The 25,574-nt window shown below is 42.9% G+C and overlaps 1 protein-coding gene across 4 annotated transcripts in view; it reads left to right on the plus strand.

The window, feature by feature from the left end:
* LOC119655342 overlaps nucleotides 1-25,574 on the plus strand; it is a 600,578-nt gene that overhangs the window by 277,001 nt on the left and 298,003 nt on the right. For all 4 annotated transcript variants that reach the window (XM_038061190.1, XM_038061188.1, XM_038061191.1 and 1 more), the window contains one exon: nucleotides 2,819-3,045. In XM_038061190.1, coding sequence (XP_037917118.1) covers nucleotides 2,933-3,045 — 113 coding nt within the window. In that variant the 5' untranslated portion in view covers nucleotides 2,819-2,932. The remainder of the gene's footprint in view (nucleotides 1-2,818; nucleotides 3,046-25,574) is intronic.

Here is a 25,574-nt window from a genome sequence, read left to right on the forward strand (position 1 = left end):
AATCTATAAAAGAAAATCTTATTAATAAGTTTACTATCTGCTTGTCACACGCACTTTCTCAGAAACGGTTGTATCGATTGACACCAAATTTGGTGAGAAGGCGGGGACAGCGAACGCACATGCTTGCAGCGAGCTACGCCACTATATGGGTAACTTGGGGGTCTATACATGGTCTCTATACAAAGGGGGGTCTCTATGCAAAGGGGGATGTAGAGTTTTTTTCGCCGAATGTGGTCATGTTCACCACATCAAATGAAAGGCCTCGATTTTCAATGCTGGCCTCAGTTTCGACGTCTAGTACAAAAGGGCGAATGACGGGGGCTGGAAATTAGTAATTTTTTTCCACGGGCCCATTCTCAGACCCCACCCATCCGAGAAATTTGAAAAGAATTGCCAAACTGCCACTATATGGTACCTACATAAGCTCCGAACACCCTCCATACCGATATTTGCTTTAATAAAGCTTTATGATAGTATGTTACTATATTTAGTACTTGGCTGTAACCCCCCCCCCCCCCACCATTTTATACTACTACCAACTTTTATAACTCTGGGATAAACTTAAGGGGGTTTTACTCAATTTCCCCAAAAATATGGTAATATACTATTATTAACTTAATTTGAACAGATATCGATATGAAGAGTGTTTTGAGGCCTGGGCATCATATAGCGGCAGCATCATGAATTTTTTCAGATTTTTTGGTTCGATAGTTTCTGAGGATGGGTCCCCGCTGTCCTAACAAATCTCAAAAATCGAGACTTTTCATTTGATACCCCACATGACTACATTCAGTGAAAAAAATGTTTACACCCCCCTTTTTATATGTACGGGGACCCTCCCCTAAATTCAACCTAGAAGGATATCAGTCACTGCATGCCTGGAGGTCCACAGTTCCCACCTTCTCACCAAATTTCGTGTCAATCGGTATAGTCGTTTCTGGCAAAAGTGCTTGTGACAGACAGAGAGACAGACGGACAGACAGACAGACATTGAACCAATTTTAATAAGGTTTTGTTTTACAAAAATAGAAAAAGTGGCAAACGGTTTCGTCCAGGGCAGAGAAACCCTGCCTCACCTCAGCCCTGGATGACAGCGTGACCGAAAGTTGTAACAGGTGGAAAACGGTCTTTTTTATACAATCGCAAAACACGACAAGGGTGCGAATTATATCCAAGTTCAAACCGCCAGTAGTTCGAGCCTTAGCAAGGCCAAAGTTAGATTTTGATTTGGGATATGAGGGATCGTAAGTCGACATCTACTTGATGTTGGACCGAACCAAATGGAGAGAACATCAACTAGATGTGGATTAAGGATCCTTCACATCCAAAACCAAAATTCCTCTGCGCTGGACGAAACCGCTAGTCTTATTATTAAAGTAGAAGTATTTTTTGCTTCGGTTTCCATTGCAGGCCAAAAGCGATCTCATGGGACGCTGCCTCGCACCTCTGCCCTGCGGAACAGCGTGACCATAAGTGGTTGCGGGTTCTGTTTGCTTCTGCATATTTTGCCAGCTCCGCACGTTTGGCATTTGTTGCAAACTTCAAAACTCTACAAACGTTTGGCAGCTGGCACATACACTTTTTGTTTTGGGTGGTATTTAATGGTGCCCGCCCTGGCATAAGGAGTAGCTTATTCCTCAGTATAGTGTACTAACCACTCACTTTCTTGACCCAGCGTTTTTGGTTGATCGATTTCAATCCCAGAGAAGATTCGATCTTATCAAACACTGCCTCGCGCCTCCTCCCTCCAAAGCAGCGTGACCGAAACCTATATTAAATTTAAAAAGTGATTAATTCAAGTTTATATACAGAAAAACAAATTAGTCAGTACTACTGCTTAATGATATTTATTCAATGATAATCAAAAGAGTATTTAACAAAATTACCAGGTTTGCACCTTGAGTGGTTTGCCATTTTAACCCGCGGTTTCAAAACAAAAGTACTCGTATAAGTGCTAAACGTCAAATGTAATTGTCTTATTTTTTCTTTCCGTAAGTGCCTTCCACAAAAGTATTAGAAAACAGTAAAACCTCATTGTAAATTGGCTAAAGAAAGATGAGTTAGGAACGCGAGTGCGGATTTACTCAAAACTAGGACAAAAGTTTCATTGCGATGATATGGTCCGAACCTGGCCGTAATTTAATGATGCCTACCATGGTATAATGCAAGTTATGAATCAACATTTAATTTTGCTTAGAAGCTGGCGCCACGCGTATAGCGCAGTCTGATCGTTTCCTCACTGAAGCAGCTAGAGAAAGCCGTAGAGCATATTTTTCGCCAAGGAAAGATTGGGGTAGAAAAATATTTCTCTTCAAGATCTATTACATGGCCCAAGCATCGTATATTAGAGGTACCATATGAATTTCCTTAAAATTTTAACACTCGCAGTTTAAGCGCGTTTTTCGAATTGGGCGAAAATCTAGCGTTAGTAACATTTTCTAGTCAGGTACGTAGAACTTTTTCGATTGACTAAAATTTAACTATTTTATAAAAAACCGAATTTTTATTTGAAATTGGCGGCAACTTTTATTTGAAATTGATGAAAACACAACGTACTTTACTCGATTTTTGTGTTTACTGGAGGAAGTCCTCTGTTTCTTTGCTCTAGTTAAACAATTACGTCCTGCAGACTTTCGCCCATAGAGGTGATTATAATCTCATGCCCTTGCTTTGTTCATACGGATGATTGTGTTATATGTACGTTATATATGTAGATGACAATGTATAGCCATAAGATATATCGTAAATCATCATGTTTGCCATTATATATTACTGATTTTAAGTATGTATTCAATGACAGTTTTATGTTGTTTTTCAGGCTTGCGACTATTGATTGCTGAACTTCGAGACAATTTGACGATCCAACATCAAACAGCCTCTGGACAACTATTGAAACGAGAAAAACGAAATTACGAATTACGAAATTAAAACCATGAATAAAGAAACTCTTATATCATTTCGATATTGTTTTCAAGCAATTTTAGTCCCATGTGCTGTGTTCATTGGAGTTCTTGGAAATTCTATCAGTGTTCTGGTTCTGACACGGTAAGCATTCTGTATAGGCATTCTTTTATAGCATTTCTAAAATTTATACTATGATCAATATATGTAATAAACACCCATACGCACCCGTACGCTGTTCCTGCTTTCATAAAGAAACATGTGAGAAATTTCTGGTCCACACCTTGCCCATTAGAAAATTACAAAATTTCGTACAATTTCGCCTCAAAAATCAAAAGAATCAAGCAAACCATGGTTTTGTTTCCTTACCTATATGGAAGTAGTTCTATTTCAGAATAATCTGAATGAAAAGAATGGTTTTGCAAGATTAGTTCTAGGTTTTGTATAAGTAAAACATTTTTACGGTTCATTGTCTATCTATGTATCTGACTGTCTCTTTTACTTTCTATCTGTTAATTATGGCACGAAATTTGATGAAAACTTTGGAACTGCGAACTGGGTGAAACAAAACCTTGGAATCGAGTCGATGTGTGTCGATCTGTTTGTTTGTCTGCCTGTCCGTCTGTCACACTCGATTTATTCGGAAGCGCCTAGACTTATTGTCATAAAAATTGGTGAAAGCGTGCGGTCTGTTGTTCCCTTTGCATACAGCAAGCGGCGCCATGTTGTGTTAAGTTTAACGTGGCACTCCATACATATGAATGGAGGGCGCACATTTTTTTTCACCGAATATGGTCATGTGCGAATTATAACGAAAGGGGTCAATTAGTGCTTTTCGAAACTAGCCCCATATTTGAACCGGTGAAAGGTAGGAGAGTAAGAGCACAAAATACGACCCTCAAAAAGTGTAATAGGTCTCGTTCTCAGAACTTATCCAAGGGGAAAATCTGAAAAAAATCATAGTGGTGTATTCAAACGAAATAAACGAATAGAATAAAATTTACAATACTATATTTATAATAGTATATTATTTCTAAAATATAGAAATTTAGCAGAAAACTCCCCTTAATTTCATGCTATAACTACAAAATTTAGCACTTGCATAAGGGATAACATAAGGCATAACTTTGGGAAGCTTAAACGAAATCCAATTATTAATACAGTTATAGTAGGTGAATCTTTTACACTTTGTGTGAATTTCGTGCATTCTAAAATGTGTATGACTTCATAATAACATATCAATCCGTCAATACCACAATAAAGTGACCTCACGTGAATGAGAGGTCGCGGGCAAACATTTCGTTTTAGTTTTTTAATCTTTTATATATCAACATCACTTACTCGAGGCAGACATATTTATGTATATGCGTATAAAGCTTTGGGGTAGTGTCTAATTCAGATAGATATAATTGTACATTGAACAAGCGATATTCAATATACATACTTTATATGTACATATGTATACTTTTACGGACGAAGTGAACCGAAAATAGGTGTCAATCAAGAGCGCGAGATAGCGTCTGGTGAATTATGCCTCCATCTTGGATGAAAACGTCTAGCCTTTTTCTATTTCTTAAATTGCATCTTCAAATTGAATAACATCTTACCTCTCAAAAGATGATTCAGTATTTTGTAGCGCCCTTCTCTCTCATGAGTTTTACTCTTATGGATCTATCGATTTTTTTATCCTGCTGCCGTAAATACGGACTTGGAACAGCGTCGTCTTTTAACGGCCTTTTGCTTTCCAGTCTCCAGAAATATGTCTTGAAACTTATAATGCATCTTGCACAAAATCTTTTGAACGCACATGAGCGTTTTTGAAATCGATCTTCCTACACTTTTCTCCACTGATCGCAAATACTCTCATTCTTCGAAAAACGGAAGAACCTCAAGGTGCTTCCTCTTTTGTCTTCATAACTATCGCCACCATTTATCGCGCACCTAACGATTTTTAATTTTTCAATAAAATTTGTCTCAAACATGATCGATAGAAAAATTAAAACCACAAATTTTAACACTTAACTCAATAAAATATCCGCAATGATTTTCAAGCGGGAACGGACTACTCCATAATTACGACCCAAGTGACGTCACCAAATTGAAATATGCAGGGCATGATGTTCGGATGATATTACCCTATCTAGTCTGTGTACACTGGTTTTACAGTAACTATCAGATTCTTCTATGTTCGCGTCATACTTGCCCCCATCAAAACTGTTATCCTCTAAGAGGTTAGATATTGTCTTCTATTTGTGGTTAAGTCTAAAATTGATAACTGATGAAGGGAGTAAGTTGCTTCCGAAATATATACAGGGTGCGGCAGCATAACTTCCTTTTTTAAAATGCGCGCCACTCAGTTAGTTGATGTCATAGCGGAGCGCTAGTGGTCTCGTTCAAGAGGGGATACTGTAAAGTTTTGTCCCGACACGGTTCAGTCGCCATCATGCGTTGGAATAGTGAGGAGCGTGCCTTTGCCGTTGAGGTTTACTTTTCAAGCGGATGTTCGGTTATTGCAACACAGCGTGCATTTCGGAATCGCTTTAATTTAGCCCCGTTGGCTCCCGTCCCAGACCGCAAATCAATTGTTACATGGGTCACTACATTCAGACAAACTGCAAGTGCGACAAAAGGAAGAACTGGAGTCCCTCGGCCCGTTAGATCACCTGAGAACATTGAAGCAGTGAGAGCGTCAATGTTGCGATCGCCACGGCGTTCTGCGCGCAAACACGCATCTGCCCTTGGACCATCCGATCGTTCTGTGAGAAGAATTCTTCGTGATGATCTTCACTTTCATCCCTATAAGATGGCGATAGTGCAGGAACTTTCAGAACGTGACTTCAATTCTCGGATGAACGCGTGTGAGCTTCTTCTTGATGTCGTTCCCGAGGGTGCTATTGTTTTTTTTTAGCGATAAAGCCCATTTTCATTTGTGTGGGTCGGTTAACAAACAAAACATGCGCTACTGGGCTGAGACCAACCCTCGAGAATTGCATCAAAAACCTTTGCATTCACCCAAAGTCACTGTGTGATGTGCAATTTCCTCAGCTGGAACTATTGGTCCCTGGTTTTTTGAGGAAAATGAGGTTACAGTGACAGTGAATTCGGACCGGTATGTAAACATGCTATAGAATTTTTTTCCCACGGCTAGAAAATTTAGATTTGGGGGACACTTGGTTCCAACAAGACGGTGCAGCAGCACATACTCCAAGAGCATCGATGGCTGTTTTGAGGGAACACTTTCCAGAGCGCCTTATCTCAATTAGAGGCGATTTGGAATGGCCGGCACGCTCTCCCGATCTGTCCCCTTGTGATTTTTTTCTATGGGGTTTTTTGAAATCCCATGTTTATGTGAACCGTCCAAGAAGCCTACAAGATTTGAAGACCAACATCCAAGAAGAAATTGCCAACATAACACCTGCTATGCTAACAAGAGTCATGACAAACGCCAGAAATCGGTTTACGCAATGTATGGAGAATGGGGGACGTCACCTAACAAATTTGATCTTCAAAACAATGTAAATAAAAACTTTAGACATTATAAAAAATAAATAAATATTTTCCGATGCATACAATAGTTTTTATTGAGTTTTGGAAAAAGGAAGTTATGCTGCCGCACCCTGCATATACATAATAAAATAAAATTGTAGTTTGGAGTAAGCTACTGGTCTATCGATGTTCTCCTCTACTTGCGCATTTTCCCACCGGTACACTTTTCTCCTCCTTTTATTTCTTTCTTTTCTTTCCTCCACCTTAAAATGTGAAGGTTTAGTCAGGCGTCATCTTGAAAAATATCCCTGTCTCGAGTCAATGCTATAAAATTGGTGAATAATTTTCTCGGAACTCTGTTTGCAGCCAGTCGCCTACTGTGATTAACGAAACGCCAGCATTTTCCAATACATTTTCCTGGAACGATTCCGCAATGTACGCGAAAAAGTTGAATCCATCCCAGTCTTCTTCTTCTTCTGTTTCTTCAGACTTTGTCCCGCTCACAAGCAAGGTCGGCTCGTCGTGCTCGGTTTCGCCATTTGGCTCTATCGAATGCCTGATCTGGATGCAATCTCGAGGCTTTTAAATCCCCATCCAGCATGTCAAGCCACCATTGCTTAGGCCTCCCTTTTGGTCGTTTACTATCAATCTTGGCAAGTGAATCCTCGTTAGCACGAATTGCGTGACCATACCACCGAAGACGTCTCTCTCGCAACCTTTCCACGATTGGTGCAACCCCAAAACGAGCACGGATATCCTCATTTCGGATGTGACCAAAACGTGTCACGCCATTAATCCAACGTAACATCTTCGTCTCCATTACCACAAGACGCCGTTCATTGTCTTTTATAGTTGACCAACACTCAGAACTATAGAGAGCGACAGCACGGACAACATTGCGGTAAATTGTAGATTTCAGACGTTCTGTGACACGTCGATCACAAAGGACACCTGTCGTAGAACGCCATTTCATCCAGGTTGCGTTAATGCGTGACGCAGTTCTCCATTGGCTGATAGCGTTGACTCGAAACATTTAAATCGCTCAATTCTGGGCAGATTAATGCCGCTAACAGTGATTGCCCCTGTTTCATGGGGATCGGTAGTCAAAAAATCAATTTTGTCTAGATTCAATCTGAGACCGTGTTGCATGAGGCGATCATTCCATTTTTGGACAAGTTGCTCAAGATCACTTTTGCTATCAGATGCTGGGAAAAAATCATCTGCATAAAGCAGTGTGTAGGGCGCTGGACGTTGGATATCCCGTATGGCGGTGTCCATAACAAGGACAAAGAAGAGTGGTGAGAGGGCACTTCCATGATGAACTCCAACAGATACACGAAGCGGTTTTGATACACCCGCCATACTTCAAACTTTACTTTTCGGACCGTGTGAGAGCAATTGAACCAAGCGCATGAGTTCCTCCGGCATCAAGTGTTGTCGTAGAACACACCAGATGAGTTTGTGTGGTACACGGTCAAACGCTTTTTCTAGATCCAGAAAGGCAGTGTAAATAGGGCGATGCTTCTCATGGTGTTTCTCCATGAGTAACCACGAAGCGTGTAACGATTTCGCGAATACGGTTGTCAAGAATGCGTTCAAAAATTTTCATAGTATGGGAAAGTAATTGGATCGGAGAGTAATTTGAACATTCCGCTGGACTACCTTTCTTTCTCCATATTGGAACAGTGGTACTTTCTTGCCAGTCAGATAGTGTTCTTCCTTCCTGAATAACCCGATTAAAGAATTCACTGAGCCACATTGTTGGGTCCCACCTCTTTGCTTTCCAGAACTCAGATGCGATGTCATCAGGTCCTATGGCTTTCCTCGGTTTCATTCATTTGATTGCCTCCTCGACTTTAGTTGCCCTGGCAGTTACGCCCTTGGGTGTTTAACGTAGGTACCTGTCGTGGAGACTTAATCCTACGGTCCTCTTCAGAAGCGGATTGATTTTGTGACCACAATCAGAGCCTCGCTGAGACAAGCAACAACGGTACCAGTCTATACCAAGTTCATGGCTTAGCATTCATACTGGTTAATGCAAGAATTACCTAAATCTCTACGGAACTAGGGAGTACGGCACCCGTGTTGAAACGCAACACCACGCCGAGGCCCGAAGATCTCTTCTCGCTTGAGCATAACCACAACCACTATGAAACTCCCACTAGGGGGCCTACCGCAAATAACCCAGCTGTACCCACATACAACGGGAGTTCACCCGAACTATGAGAGTCCAGGGGCTATCCCGGTCCCTATGGTACCAGTATACCCCTGGTAAGATTTCGTGACCAATTTGCAACTTCAGATGAGTCCCCGTGCAGACTCGGGTCTGATCGTCCTAATTACGCCTTTGGAGCATTCGCCTACTGCATCACGGCCATGAAACCAAAGTGAGTACAGCGTCTCCCGGTGCCACCACTCTGGAGGTTCTCCTCGGCCACTTGGTTTTGGTTTGGCCGACAGGGTTGCCGCCCTGTCCTCCTCACTGCCACATCTGAGCACCTGTTGCCCTGACAGGTGGAACTGCTCCAAATGTCGGCAGCGATTGTGGAAGTGGGGGATGAGCAAATTCTTCAGTTGAAATCTGCGCGAAGTTTTCTCACCATCTATCCGTTGCGGTTTGCCGGTTGGTAAGCAAAGTACCATTCTTGTCATTAACGCAATAAAAGTGATCGATATCCTGTGTACGTTCGATACGGCTTTTGGCAAGTCGAAACAGATCCCCCTCACCATCCCGAGTGTCCAGTTTATTTATTTATTTAAGATTTTTGTAATGGTTTGCTCGGGTAACAGCGACCGCTTTCTTTGCTTCACGGTTCGAATTCTTATAAATTTGCCAATTAGCAGGCGTTTTATCGTCGAGGATAGTGTCCGGATAGCTGAGTGGTTAGAGCACAAGGCTATCGTACGGAAGGTCGCGGTTCAAATCTCCCTGGTGGCAGTGGAATTTATATCATGATTTGCCGTCGGATACCAGTCGACTCAGCTGTAAATGAGTACCTGAGTCAAATCTGGGTAATAATCTCGGGCGAGCGCAATGCTGACCGCATTGCCTCCTATAGGGTACTGTAATCCTATAGTGTACCGTTACGGTCTTCAATGAAGTGCTCTAACAGACTTCAAGGCCTTGATCCAATATGGATTGTTGTGCCAACGATCATTATTATCATTATTATCGTCGAGAAATTTGTGGTAGAGGCGTTTCTTTTCACGGACTTCATTTCAACATCATCATTCCAAAGTCAAGTATCTCGCTTGATGTACCGCTTACCTGGCTTGGTGACCCCAAGGGTGGCAGAGGCGGCTTTGTGGGTCGTGTCTTTCATTTGGCTCCATGATTCTACCACATTCGTAATGGTCGGCAACCGTATGATTGAGATCGTTTCTTCTGTATTTCGAATGTTGCGAATGCGAACAAATAGATGGCGCCGAACTCTCCACTTTCTAGAGTTCGCCACGGGATGTCATACCCGATTTATTCAGAAACGGTTGGAGCGATTGTCACGAAAATTGGTGAGAGTATGTAATCTGGTATTCCCTTTACATGCAGTAAGTGGCGCTATCTTGTGTTGAGTTTAAGGGGGGGCACCCCTTACATGTGAATGGAGGGTGCACATTTTTTTTTTTACAGAATGTAGCCATGTGGGTTATCAAATGAAAGGTCTCAATTAGTACTTTTCGAAACTGGTTCAATATTTGATATTTGGTGAAACGTAGGGGAGTGTTTCTGTTTCGCTTCTGTTTTTTCCTCCGCAAGCGTCAGACCAGAGCTCTCCAACCAGCGTTTGACAGCACTGATTGCCTCGCTTGAGTATAATTCAGCATCTTCGAGATGCTTTGCGACAACAACCAGTGCTATGTCGTCAGCGTAACCCACCACTGTGACTTCCTCCGGAAGGGGAAGATTAAGTACATCGTTGTACATGATGTTCCACAGTAGTGGGCCCAATACGGAGCCCTGTGGGACACCAGCGGAAACAACGTACTCCTGCGGTCCGTCATCAGTGTCATACCAGAGTCTCCTTTCAGTTAAGTAACTATCGGCGATAGCAGCGAGATAGGCGGGAATACCAACCTTCGCTGGAGATTTGCGTATCAGATTCCAATTGGCCGAATTGAATGTATTTTTCACGTCCAGGGTTACTTCCACGCAATATTTGCTGGTACTACCCTTTCCGTGAATTGCATCTTCGGCCAAACCAGTAACAAATTTGATGGCATCAATGGTTGATCTGGCTTTTCGGAATCCATACTGCCGATCTGAAAGGCCGCCCTGGTTCTCAACAACCGGGAGTAATCTATTATAGATTCCCCGCTCTAACATTTTCCCCACCGTGTCCAAAAGACATATGGGTCGATGTGAGGATGGTTCACCTAGAGGTTTACCAGGCTTAGGCAGAAGTACCAACTTCTGTCGCTTCCAAGCCGCCGGAAAGATTCCTTCGGACATGCACGCTTCGAACAACTCAGCAAACATGTCCGGCCTGGATTTCACGGCAAGCTTAAGGGCCTTATTCGGTACTCCGTCCAGGCCCGGCGCGTTATTATCTCCTATTCTGCCGCAGATCTCCAGCAGTTCGTCTCTGGTGACTGGAAGAATTGCCGTCACATTCAGAGGTGGTTGGAATATGTCGGTGCTCTCCTCTTGCTGGGGGAATAACCCCTGGATGATTTTCAGCAAGAGGGTGGGACACGGGATCTGCAGAGAGGAGCGGCCTCTGAATCGTCCCATCACTATTCGATAAGCACTCCACCACGGGTTTATGTCCGCTTCTGAGCAGAGCTCCTTAAAGCATTTCCTCTTGCTTCGCTGGATGGAGAGCTTGAGGGTTTTGCGGGCTGCCTTATAGGCGCACTCTTTCTGCTCCTGATCGACTCTACCTACCGCCCTCTGAGCCGTTCTTCTGGCTCGGTGGCAGGCTGATCGAAGCCCGGTCAGTTCATCATTCCACCAGTAATTTGGTCTTCTACTGGGGAATGAGCACCTCCTAGGCATAGACGCGTCACATGCTTTGGCGATGCATTGAGCCAGATGGACGGCCCTTTTCCGTAGAGGCGCCTGCTTTATCAGGTTGATCTAACCACACCTGTATGAAGGTTTGCTCATCCAAAGATTTTGCAGACCAGCCTGAAACCTTTTTCGGTTTCGGGCATGATAGCTCTTTGCCCTGTGGCTCGACACATGTCTCAAAGAAGATTGCCTGGTGATTGTTGTGGGTGTAGCGTTCGCTGACGCACCAGAACATACCACGCGTCAGCGCAGGGCTGATAAAGGTCAGGTCTACAACCGAGCCTGATCCCCCTTTCTGGAAGGTGTTAACAGCACCTTCGTTAGCCAAAACCATGTCCATCTGCGCAAAAGCCTCTAATAGACTGCGCCCCTTAGCATTTGATTCTCTGCTACCCCACTCTAGGGCCAAAGCATTGAAATCACCAGCAATCACCTTTGGACTTCGTCCTCTTGCGTCGAGAACAAGATTATCAAGCATTTGCTCGAATTCAGGCAGTGTCAAACTTGATGGGGCGTAGCAGCTGTATAGATATACACCACTTATTTTCGCCCACACAAAGCCACTGGCTGTCTGACTTGCAGTACATTGTATGGCCTGTCGACCCCAAGCCCATATCGCCGCTCCACCAGTCGAATCTGTGACCCATACGCCACCATGACGGTTTCTGTATGGTTCACTTATGATGGCAACTTCCATCTTATATTCGAACGTGGTCTGCTCAAGTAAATGCTGAGCGACCCTGCAATGATTCAGGTTTATTTGAATAAACCTCATTTTGTCATTGTAGTGAGCGCCTTCCTAAATTCCGGACATTTGGCACTTCCGGCAATGTGCCGGTTATCCTGTCCCTCTTTTGCTTCGCACAATAGGCATTTGGGGTCCCTATTGCACTCTCTGGCAATATGGCCTTTCTCCCCACACCTTCTGCATCGATGGGACCGGTCAATGCTGCTGGTGCATGCCTTCGCGAAGTGCCCAAACATGAGACATTTGCTCCCTTAAACGGCAGACAACCCATCCAATCCGAACCCTCCCGGCAGTTAACAACATCTGCGCTGCCTCCGCTGGCACTCGTATGGTGGCCGTTTGAGCGCCACCATAGGCTTTCCGTAGACCGACAACAGACTCCTCTGTAAGTTCTTTCAACGTGAATTGCTCCTTCAGAGCAGTACAAATTTCTCCTTTCGATGTAACTTCATCGAGATCCTTACATTGTATATAGATCTCATGTTTTTGGGCACGGACTGCGGCATTCTCCCCAAGTGAGTTTTTCACTTGAGTGCGAAAGTCATCAGTTTTGCCACCGCTGGATCTTTTCAGCTCGAACATAAGATCCCCTTTCTGGGTTCTTCGGATTCTGTTCACATTTCCGCTCAGATCTTTTAGGTCGGGATCAGCTTTGACCTTTTTGAGTATCTCCGCGTACGACAGATTGTCCTTACTGGAGATAACAATCGCATCTGGACGAGTTCGCACTTTTGCTTTTTTGTTGGTTACTTTAGTCCATCCATCGTTTTCGTTTGGCTTGGGCTTCGCAACGCTGGCCGAGTTGCCTAGATTCGCTGTATGCTTTCCTCCTTCTGAACTGTTGGTGTTGATTTTCAGGATGTCCTGTCCGCCTTTTTTTCTCTTAGGCGCCTGTTGATTATTTAAAGGATCCCCCTCTTTTTCACGTACTCGCTTATTTCGCTGGGATTCGATGGTAGTACGGTTAGGCGTCACTTGGGTCGCTTGTGGTACTGTTGGCACAGCGGGGTTCGGCGTGTTCTTATTATTCTTTTCCTCCATCTGTGATCTATTATAGAGGGCTCTAATAGCCTTCACCATATTCTTTATGGCTTGGTGTACGTTGTGCGTGTCCTTGATAAACTCGGCCAGCTCAACTATTTTTGCCCCAAGCTGGGTGAAAGGTAATTCCTCCGGATCGGGACTCTGCTCCCTATAAGTCCCGGCAGGGTTACTCCTTTTACATGATCCTTCACTTTTGGCCTGCACTTTATCCTTCATCGTCTTTGGTATTGGTGGAGATCTCAAAGTTGATGAGCTTCTTTTGAATGGATCTCTTCCTTGTTCCTGGAGCACCTCCTGCTGTCGAGCATCTTGAACATATGCGGTGGGTGTTGTCATGGTTTTTGTTGTCCAAAAAGCTGCTTTTAGTTCATGTTTGTTTGCTCTTGTTATTGGTGTTCTCGGTAAAGTCGTACTTCGCTTGAATACCTCCTTCTCCAGATCCAAATCACGTGTAGCATTATATGCCAAAGTGGGCAAGTTGTCCACCACCGAGGCACTGCGGTCGAGGGATATCGACGACCGGGAGCCCGCTTGCTCACTCCCAAAAGTGCATGAACACATATTTACACATCAATAGGTATGCCCCAATCCGCCAGCTGGGTTCGCGCCTGATGGGAGATCTGGCCACTCCTCGCAGGTCCGTCTGTCCGTCTGTCCGTCTGTCCGTCTGTCTGTCTGTCCGTCTGTCCGTCTGTCCGTCTGTCCGTCTGTCCGTCTGTCCGTCTGTCCGTCTGTCCGTCTGTCCGTCTGTCCGTCTGTCCGTCTGTCCGTCTGTCCGTCTGTCCGTCTGTCCGTCTGTCCGTCTGTCCGTCTGTCCGTCTGTCCGTCTGTCCGTCTGTCCGTCTGTCCGTCTGTCCGTCTGTCCGTCTGTCGTCTGTCCGTCTGTCCGTCTGTCGTCTGTCCGTCTGTCCGTCTGTCCGTCTGTCCGTCTGTCCGTCTGTCCGTCTGTCCGTCTGTCCGTCTGTCCGTCTCGCGCACTCATAGATATCGTAACACAATATCGTAATACTTCTTTCCGTGTTCTAAAGTGCAAGAGGATGCATTGACATATTAGTTGGTTGTCAAATCTAATGTTAGATATTATCGTTGCATTCAGAAATTTAATTTGTAACAAAACTTAATATCTAGTCTAGGTCTAGGCAGTCTAGTTTGGTCTTGAAATATTTATGGAAATTCAGAGGTTTAAACGGTGAGAAACAAAAATACTAAAAACAGAAATTCTATTTTCTAATAAACATGTTCTGAGCTGTGAAACATTTGATGTCTTTTTAGAAATAAAAGATTGTCACTTGGTTGTAATATGAGTTCCGATGAACATAGTGAGTGATTGAACTTTATTGAATATCAATAAAGTTCAAATTGACTCTAAATTTTATTTAGAAAAAGCGTTTATATGGGAAGAAGAAAAGTGCTGTTTTTAGGGTTTTACCGGCAATTATTCAAATTTTTCCTTTTAAACCTTCCCTAGACCTCCACGGACATTTCAAAACCAAGATAACATAAATCCGTTCAGCCGTTCTCGAGTTTTAGCGAGACTAACGAACAGCAATCGATTTTTAAGGTTTTGTGTAAACACAAAACCTTATTAAAATCGGTTTACCGTCTGTCTGTCTGCCTGTCTGTCTGTCCGTCACACGCATTTTTCTCGGAGACGGTTATAGCGATTGACACCAAATTTGGTAGAAAGGTGGGAACTGTGAACCCTCACGCATACAGTGAATTACATCCTTTTACGTCGAATTTAAGGGGGGGTCCCCATACATGCAAAAGGGGGGTGTAAAATTTTTTTCATCAAATATAGTCATGTGGGGTATCAAATTAAAGGTCTCGATTAGTACTTTTCAAAGCCGATCTTAGTTTTGACATTCGTTGGAAGGGTGGGGACCGCGGGGGGTTGAAAGTGATCACTTCTTTAAGGGGGCCATTCTCAGAAACTACCAAACCGAAATATCTAAAAAAATCAGGAGGCTGCCACTATATCGTGCCTGGGCTCAGAAATACCTTCCATGCCGATATCTGTTTAAATAAAGTTAATAATGGTATATTCCTACAATTTTTTGTAATTGGTTAGAAACCCCCCTTAAGTTCATCTTAGTACCATGAAAGTGCAGTGATATAGGCTATAATATAGAGCATGATCTTACCAAGTTTGGTGGAAATTGCACTATTACTAACAAAGTTATAATACCTCAAATTTGTTGCTTCTTTGAAAATTGAAGACTATGAATGTCAATATCATCCGAAAGTGGATGCTCTCACATAATATATGGATATATTACGTGCTACGTACTAAGAAATACACAAAACCTTTCGTACCTGAAGCATGAAGCTTCCGGTTTCCCGACTTGTTATATATAAGATAAGCAATATTGTTATGTCCGGTATATGATGCACGAAGGAATTATATGGCTCTTGGTTGGGACTTGGAAGATTGACCGTAATGAGCCCCCAGCTTCCGGTTGCTCGATTTGTTATATCCTGGAAGTGTCCTCGAGCCACGTTTAAATTTTTGATTTGACCAAAAATGGAGATACACTTCCAATCAGCCGCTCACCTTCTTGAGGTTTTGTGTAAACACAAAACCCTATTAAAATCGGTTCATTATCTATCTGCTCGTCTGTCTGCATGTCTGCCTGTCACATGCGTTTTACACAGAAACGGCTAAAGCGAAATTTAGTGGGAACGTATGGCCTGTATATCCCTTTACATGCAGCGAGTGGCGCAACTTTGTGTTGAATTTTAAGCGGGGTTCCCCATATATGGGTAAATGTAAATTTTTTTCGTAGAACATACTCATATGGCGTATCAAATGAAAGGGTTCAATTAGTGCTTTTCGAAACTGTTCTTTTTCCGGATATTGGGTGAAACATAGGGGAGATAGGGCACAATATATGTGCCACAAAAAAATGAAATAGGTCTCGCTGTCAGAAGGTACCCAATCGAAAAATCTGAAAAAAAATCACAGTGATATATGAAATCTAAGGCTCAGAATACATTTCAGTCCATTATTTCCACAGATAAAGTTATTAATAGTATATTACTATGTTTTGGAAATTTACATGAAAGCCCCGTTAAATTCATCCCAGAAGTACAAAACATCAACATAGACGGTAATATAGGACATAATCCTGAAAAATGTGAAGGCAATCCGATTACTATTCACAAAGTTATAGCAGCTCAAAGTTTCGCATTGCAGGTAAATTTCTGGCACCAAAGACATTTACGACGTCATCATCATATAAAGTAAACTTATATGAAGGGCGAGGTTGATGGAAACGACTTTTTTTAGTTATTTGGTCAATTACTCCAGGTAGACATGTGTATGCTAATTTATATGCTAATACAGCTTGTCGGCAGTAACCAACATAGTAGACATGTGTGTTCTGGTTACCAGCGGTTTTTAATTTATATACCTAACATATTTATGTATGTGTGCTTTTGTGCACGGAGTAAAGTGGAAATGCGTGCAAATGCGTTACATCAATATTTGTTTATTTAGAGTGAACACAGTATTTATGTCGTTGATTTGTATGTACATATCTGTATCTTGAGGTTTGGCAAAATATGACGGAATATTTTGTATTCTTAGCTATGTACGAATGGAAAATCGTGGAGGCAAAGTGTCTCACATAATATGGTCACAAAAGCGCCCGGCTTGCGGTATTCCGACTTGTTTATGGTTTTTTTTTTGCACAAACCGGTTTTATGCCTCCCTACCTATTCATCTGTCTGTCATAAGCACTTTTCTCAGAAACAGCTATACCGATTGACACAAAATTTGGTGGGAAGGTGAGAACTCTAAGTGCCCACACATGCAGTAAGTCCTCATAATTTGAAGAGGAGAGTGTAAACTTTTTTCACCAAATAAAACCGGTTTTATGCCTCCCTACCTGTTCATCTGTCTGCCACAAGCACTTTTCCCAGAAACGGCTATACCGATTGACCCAAAATTTGGTGGGAAGGTGGAAACTCTAGATGCCCACACATGCAGTAAGTCCTCATACATGGAAGAGGAGAGTGTAAACTTTTTTCACCAAATATAGTCAGGTTGGGTATTGAATGAATGATCTTGATTGATACTTTTCGAAGCCAGTTTTAGTTTTGATATTTGTTGGAAGCGCGGGGAGTATGGCGGGTCGAAAGTCATGATTATTTTAACGACCCATACTCAGAAACTATTCAACCGAAAAAATCTGAAAAAATCATCAAGCTGCCTTTGAATGGTGTCGAGGCCGCAAAATAATCTCCATATTAATATCTACTCAAATTAAGTCAACAATAGTATATTACTCTTTTTTTTTAAATTCATTACAAAACCCCCTAAAATTTGTCCTGGTATCCCTTGAATTTGTCCTGGGATTATAAAAATGTGCAACAGCACGACTTCCCCAAGTTTGATCAAAACCATGCAACTCAAAATTGCCTTTTCTTCTTCTTTTTCCTTCTGCCTTTGTCCCGTTTACAAACGGTATTGCCTCGCCGTGATCGGTTTCGCCATTTTATCTTATCAAATGCCTGATCTGGATGCAATCTCGAGGCTTTCCAATCCCTATCAAGCGTGTCAAGTCACCGTTGTTTCGGCCTGCCTTTTCGTCGTTAACCATCGACTTGAATTTTCAGACCGATCCTGGCATAGTGAATTCTCGTTAGCGCGAATTACGTGACCATAGCATCGAAGATGCCTCTCTCGCAGTTTTTCCACGATCGGTGCAACTCCATACCGATTGCGAATATCCTCATTAGTCCATTAGTTCAACGCAACATCTTCGTCTTCATTACCGCAAGACACCGGACAATGTCTTTTATAGTCGGCCAACACTCAGAAACATAGAAAGCGACAGGATGGACGACATTCCGGAAAATTTTAGATTTGAGACGTTCTTTGATACGTCGATCACAAAGAATACTAATTGTGAAACCCCACTTCATCCAGGTTACGTTATTGCGGGAAGCAATTTCATAATGCAGTTCTCCATTGGCTGATATCGTTGACCCGAGATATTTAAACCGCCTAGTTCTGGGCCGGTGACATCCGCTGACAATAATTGTGCCTGCTTCATGGAGATCGGACGTCAAAAATTGAGTTTTATTCAGATTCAATCTGAGACCGTGTTTCATGAGGCGATCATTCAATTTTTAGACAAGTTGCTCGCGATCATTACATAAGACAGTGTGTAGGGCGCTGGACGTTGCGCCTAACAAGAACAAAGAGGAGTGGTGAGAGGGGGCTTCCTTGATGAACACCAACAAAGACAGCAAAAAGTTTTGATACCACATTTCGAACTTTACTTTTCTGATCGTGGTAGAGCAATTGAACCCAGCGCACGAGTTTTTCTGGCACTAAATGTTGCCGTAGAACATACCAGGTGAATTCGTGTGGTAAACAGTCAAACGCTTTCTCTAGATCCAGAAAGGCAATGTAAATAGGCCGATGTTTCTCACGGGGTCTCTCCATGAGTAACCGCGCAGCGTGTATTGCGTCAGTAGTTCCACATTTCTAGACAAATCCTACTTGATTCGCGGCTATTTCAACGATTTCGCGAATACGGTTGTCAAGAATGCGTTCAAAATTCTTCATGGAATGGGAAAGTAACCGGATCGGAAGGTAATTTGAACATTCTGCTGGACTACTTTTCCTTTTCCATATTGCCAGTCAGATAGTGTTCTACCTTCCTGCATAACCCGATTAAAGAATTCACTGAGCCACAGTGTTGGGTCCCAGCACTTCGCTTTCCTGAACTCAGATGCGATGTCGTCAGTTCCTGTGGCTTTCCCCGATTTCATTCGTTTTATTACCTCTTCGACTTCAGTTGTGCTCATAGGTGGAACTGCTCTAAATGCCGGGAATGATTGTGAAAGTGGAGGGTGAGCAAATTCTTCAGTTGAAATCTCCTCGAAGTATTCTCACCATCTATCCGTCGCGGTTTGCCGGTTGGTAAGCAAAGTAGGGTTCTTGTCATTAACGTAACAGAAGTGTTCCATATTTTCTGTGCGTTAGTTTCGGCTTTTGGCAAGTTGATAAAAATCTCTTTCGCCATCCCGAGTGTCCAGTTTATCGTAAAGATTTTTGTAATGGTCCGATCGGTTGACAGCGAACGCTTTTTTTGCTTCCCGGTTGGCATTCTTATCAATTTTCACGGAACTTCTTTTCGCATCGTCACTCCAAAGCCAAGTATCTCGGTTGATGAACCGTTTACTTGGCTTGGTGACCCCGAGGGTTGCGGAGGCAATTTTGTGGATCGTGTCTTTTATTTGGTTCCATGATTCTTCCACATTCGTATTGGTTGGTAATCGCGTGAGTGAGATCACTTCTTCTTTCTTCTCACAAAATCGTCATCGTCATCGTCATCGCGGCGGGCTAGTGCTAGGGTCGCCGGCAATAATGATATAGTCGTCAGGAAGCACATGACAATTCTTTTCATCAAGGATTTGCCAGAAGGCATCTTTCTCGGCATCAAGTCGACCTGTCTGTGGAGTGAATAGTGCGATCAGCTGATATAATGGTGAGCTCCATCAGCCGATCATCAAACCGTTCGACTTTTTACTGGCATCGCGGAAACCCCTATGATATGGCAATGCCAACACCCTTTTTAATGTGTGGACTACCAAGATAGAGAGTTTATAGCCATTTTTACCGCGTTCGCGTTCAATGTCGCAGCTTTTGGCACCAGACCATCGGGTTTCTTGCAGATATCAATGCGCGTTTTCTGAAGGGCTCTTGCGAATTCCTCGGTGTTTCCAGTTAGGGTGTCAACATTTAGCGCGGAGACACGTATTTGTTTTGTTCGAACTAACTTACTTACGTCATGACACCGTCTATCCGTTAAGAACCCTTGCCCATTTTTCACCGGGGTCCCGTCCTGCCGGGTTGACTGAGACGACAACCTAACATTTTTCCGAGGCTTGTTACTCGATCCGGTAGTGTTGTTTCTAACGACATTGGATGCATTTTCTTGGTCGGCCTATCGCGGAACTTGTCACCAAGAGAGAACTATACTTAATTTACTTCTTTCCCTGATTTCAGCATTTGATTTTTCTTTTACTGAAGATAGTACAAAGTACGTTACCTCAAACCCTTCTCCTTTACCTGGGCTTGGGACCAACACACTACATTAATAGCATGGCGGAGTTTTCATGTAAATTTACTGGAACCCAAAATACTAAACATCACACTTAAGTGAGTAGTTTGACATCCTAAATATTACAGCCAATTCGACAAAAAGAATTACAAATCATTATCCGTTAATTAAATTTTTTTTATCATAATTCATGACCCCCGTAATAATATATAAAAACATTTTTTTATTGTGTCAAAAAAATTCTAAGAATTAATCTTTGTCGAACGTCACATAGAAAAATCCACTTAATATCTACATATCTACTTTTTAGCGATCTATAGTAATCTATATACAGTGTCCTAATGGCTCAGTGGTTAAAGTGCTAAGTTGTCGTAGCGGAAGGTCGAGGTTCACTGATGGCAAATTGATTTGTATCCTGACGAGGAGTCGGATACCAGTTAACCCACCTGAGTAAGTATCTGAGTCAAAGAAGGATAATGAATGAAATCTTCCAACGATAATTATTGTAGTTACTGAACAAATTTCAACGACAATATGTTGCTGGAGTTTCGTGGAATGAGACGGTAGTTAGAACATACTCTTGTATTGGCATACCTTTGGCTGGCCTATATATGATACGTTGGAAATCCCTACGGCTTGGTTGAATCTGCATCATTCCAAATATTTTCTCTATATCTGTTGAGACTGCAAATTCATATTTTTTCCATTTGAGCAGAATCTGAGCCAAATCGTCTTGTAGTTTGGGTTGTGCATGAATTTTGTCATTCTGACTTACCACGACCATTGAAAACATGCCGCACTTTAGTTGTAGAGCTTTCCAGCTTAATTACTGAATACAACGAAAGGGACTGCTCGTTCCATATGTCCCAACTCTATCCACTCTTGCACTGCCTTGGCTCTATATACTCTTGGCTTAGTTTGGGATCCTATTCCAACCGTTTCTCCAGCTGTTTAAAGCAGACAAATTCTCTGCTCCCAGTGATGCTATAGTTTTTTTTTCCTTGGAGGGGGAATGACTCCCCCTCGCGTATTTATATTATACAACACGGAATGAAACGGCAATCCTAAGCTCATCGATGAAGAACCTGAGTCTAGACTCAAATTCACCACTAACTCAAGTGGGATCCAATGTAATTTGGACCTAGTCCTTAACGAACAAGCCGCATCATCTATCAGCAGTCCTGGCCCCGGCTCCAATTGGCGCCAACTGCTGAGATTAAAGTCTTGCCCATGGGTAAACATCTGGCCTCGGACAGAGAACAGCCTTCAGGCAAACCGCCTTTGAGCAATCCGCCTCCGGGCAAATCACAACCCACGGGCTATACCAGGTTCAGGAGAAAGGAGCATCCGGGGCACCTGCGGCTAAGGAAAAACCGAAGTGGCAGCAATCCTCGGACGATCGCAACTCTTCGACATAAAAGACAGGCTTAACCTTCATTGACAGCCAAGGCTATTGAAGTCGATGGATGGGTCTTGTACGACCATGCTAATCCATCTGGTTACGATACTCAGCAGTGCGGACAGCTTAGGAGGAAACTCCTCCTAGCTATAAGGACTGTATTGTCTCCTAAAACCATTGAAGAAGACGCGCAGCCCTTGGCATCTTCATCTGAAGCGTAGATAAGGTGCCATCCTTCCCAAATAAATTTGCGGCAGCTGCACCTAGTAATCGTCGGATTAATAGCTGCAAGACACTTACATATTTCCTACAAAAACTATGGGCTGTTGGTGTAGTAGTTAGGGGTCTAAATTTCCAACATGTTGAGCTTTTGTGTGTCAGTGGAACTGATCGACCCCTGCATGGTTGTCTCAAAAGACCTCTAGGCTAATTTAGTTAACGACCTAGATGGTGGCGAAATCGCAACGGTGAGCTATCCAATATGCCAAAAATAAAGGGATGGGGTTAATAGCAGGATGCGATGTCAATGTCCATCATATATACTGGGGAAGTTCCAATATGAATGCAAGACGATCGAGGCTATTAGAGTATCTATTAGGAACTGATCTGTAGATCCTCAATTTGGGTAATAGAACCCACTGTCCTCCTCCAATGTGCTCAGGCCAGAGGTCATCGACATGACGATGGCATCACTGACATTGCGGCTTTGTTTGGTGATGGGCATTTAACTCGTTCCATAGATACAAGTCTGTAGGTCCGGATGGCATCATTTCTGCGCTAGTTATAGAGGGAATGGATTCCCTGGGTATACATATTCGGAATGTATACCGTACATGCCTAGCACATGCTTATATTCAAAAACAAGGGAACCCACCTACACAGACACAAAAAGCTTCCAACCGATGACTCCTTTTCTACAAAAAGGAGTAGAAAGAATAGTAGATCGATTCATAAGGGATACATGCATTCTTAAGTGCCCAATTCACCATAGGTTACACGGCTATTAGAAAGGGAAATCCACGGAGACAGCACTCCATGAACCCACGGCAAAAATTGAAAAGGCGATGTCCGAAAATTATGCCTAAATCGCGGAAATTTGTCACGCAGCATACAGCATGAAATCGAACCAATGTTAACCAGTTGGATCTTTCACACGTTGGAGTGGAGAAAAATCTACATATTAGTCGACCAGAAGTCTATTGAGGCTTAGTATTTTAAGCGGCTGGCACAGGGAAGGATTCTCTTCCCTGGTAATGGATACCTTGCTATGGCTCCTGGAGGACAAAAAGTATTCGGGCAAGCATATGCGGACGATCTTGCCGTAGTAATTACCAGCAAATTTGCTGGCACAGTAAGTGGCCGCTTGAATGCAACGCTGCATGAAGTCACAATTGGTGTCTCCGCAATGGACTCGCAATGAATGCTACGAACACTGGACTAGTTATGTCCACTAGACACGTCAGGTGGGGCAGCTATACACTATCCACCTTAGCATTGGTGAAAACCCAGCCGGTACAAACAGTCAAATATTTGACGTGGAAGCATCATACTAAGGACCAATATCAGAAATTCTCCAGACTGCTCTGGTGTTGTAGGACTGCGATAGGTAAGACCAGGGGACTTGCACCACAACGAATTCATTGGAGGTATACATCCATAATAAAACCCATTTGGATGTATGCGTGCATCGTCTGGTGGCCAAGGCATAACTTTCATGCCTTTCATGCCTCATAGTCATGCGACTATCTGGAAATTCCTGGATAAACATCCAGTAGCTCTGATGCCGGCCGATCATATGGTTTCCAGATTCCTCCTTGAAAACAAATCACTGTCGTAATCACCAAAAGAGAAGAATTTCCGATAATGAGCCATGAGTTTTTTTTTCAGATTGCTGACTTAATAATCTTCGCCAACGGAAAAATTACTCCAGACGGAAATATATGCCATTTCATTGGCAGTAAAAGAATGTCTGCAACAAAAATGAAGGGTTCGCACCATTAGAATCTATTCCCATTGTCGGGTAGCATTATCAGCACTAAATGGCAACGACATATCAAGCCACTTGGTGTAGAGTTGTCATCAGGTGGTGCTGAAACTTGGCTGACTGAACGAAACATTCCTGATCTAGGTATCAGGGCACTCAAACATCGCTGATAGTGAGGAGGCTGACAGACTCCACAATGATGTGGCCAGAGCCTGCTTTTGGCAACCGGCAGAAAAGAGATAAGATCGCTTCGAAATGCGCATGTGTCTCTGGCTCCTTGCCTTCAAAATAAAGTGCCCAAAACGTGTCCCTCATAATGACTCTGGCTCAAATGAAAAACCACCCTGCATGCCAGCAAGGTGGACCTTTGCAATGTCAATATACCCAATCTAGTTGAAAATATGTCTGAGGTAGCCAAGGTTGCCTTTCTTGGTTGAAACTCGGCTAAAGCAATGAATCTTTACGACAAAAACACCGAATACAGGCAGCATTCGCTTTGAGTTGGCCCCATCCAGATAAATCAGAACAAAAGGGATAGCTTGGATCCGTTAAACCTATACATGCACACAGAAACCCTCCACTCCACACACTCTACAGCAAAGATATTGTCAACATCAAACGTAAGAGTTTCGTCAGAGAGTCGGTATTTTTCAAAACGGTGCCACCAGCTAACCGTAATGAATCCACATGTCAAAGAACTCGTTCTTAAACCCTTCATACCGTTTAGTGCAAGGTACCGCTATGGCATCATTAAGGGTGTGTAACTTAATTAGGCCTGAGAGAAAATCACTCAAGCCTCCGAGTTCAACGACATACAAAGTAAGGAGAACCACGAGGCTCAAGGCCTGGTGGAAAAGGTACCTAGGATCTCATCTAAGGGAAAAAATGGAAGCAGCGAGAGCTTTCAGACAAACTCCAAACTACGAGAATTTCCTCAAGATCAAATGGGCAACTAAACGATGGAAGGAGGAAATCAGGAGGGGAAAAAGAAACTTCTGAGATAACTTATAGGAAGAAATGTCGAACCAGACCGACACCAAACAGTTCTAACTAAAGATCAGGCGGTTTAAAAACTTTCAGGAAGAGTCCAGACAACTTACATCATGGGACAAAGACAAGAAACTCAAATTTCTCACAGAAAAAGGAGGCAAAAGATCTGTACCTCTAGATACAACACCATATGCAACTTATTGCCATATGGACTTCAACATGGCTGATCTCAACAAAGTTATTGCTAAGCGCAAGAGACAATCTGCTCCAGGGAATGATGAGATATTTTACTCTTATGTAAACTGGCTGAATGAAGAAATCAAATTACACTTTCTGAGCCACCACAATAATGGAGGACAGTTGAGATTATTCCAATACCCAAAGACCACATTGACCTGGACAACACCATGAACTTTAGACCTATCTCTTTAATAGACGGCAAAAAAAATTCTTCAAGGAAAGACTTTCCTTCATAAAAACAAAAAATGTGTTTGAGTACCATTGCTATGCGTACAGAAAATGTAAATCGAACGCGACGTGCTTAAGCGACCTGTTGCTGGGAATAGCCAAGAGCCAAGAGTAAGGGAGAGTGGTGAAAGCGGTGTCTTTTGACATCAGCAAAGCGTACGAAAAAGTGGACATACTCCTTCGTAACGAAAATATGAGAGAGTAAAACCTGCCAACTGACGCATACTCCTGGACCCGCACTTTCCGGAATACAGGAAGCTGAAGCTAAATATGTGGTCGTGCTCGGTAAACAGCCTACCTCAAGCAAGTGTTTTAAGCCTAGTGGTTTTTCACTTCCCTTGATTCCAAACTCAATGACTCAACTCACATCTATCAATACGCAGATGACTTTATCATCCCTGCTATGGGTACTGGAGATGATCAGGTTGATAGGTACAAAAGCAAGTTGACCTTTTTGTGAACAAATG

This window comes from Hermetia illucens, chromosome 4 (genome assembly GCF_905115235.1).
Source record: "Hermetia illucens chromosome 4, iHerIll2.2.curated.20191125, whole genome shotgun sequence".
Taxonomy (NCBI): domain Eukaryota; kingdom Metazoa; phylum Arthropoda; class Insecta; order Diptera; family Stratiomyidae; genus Hermetia; species Hermetia illucens.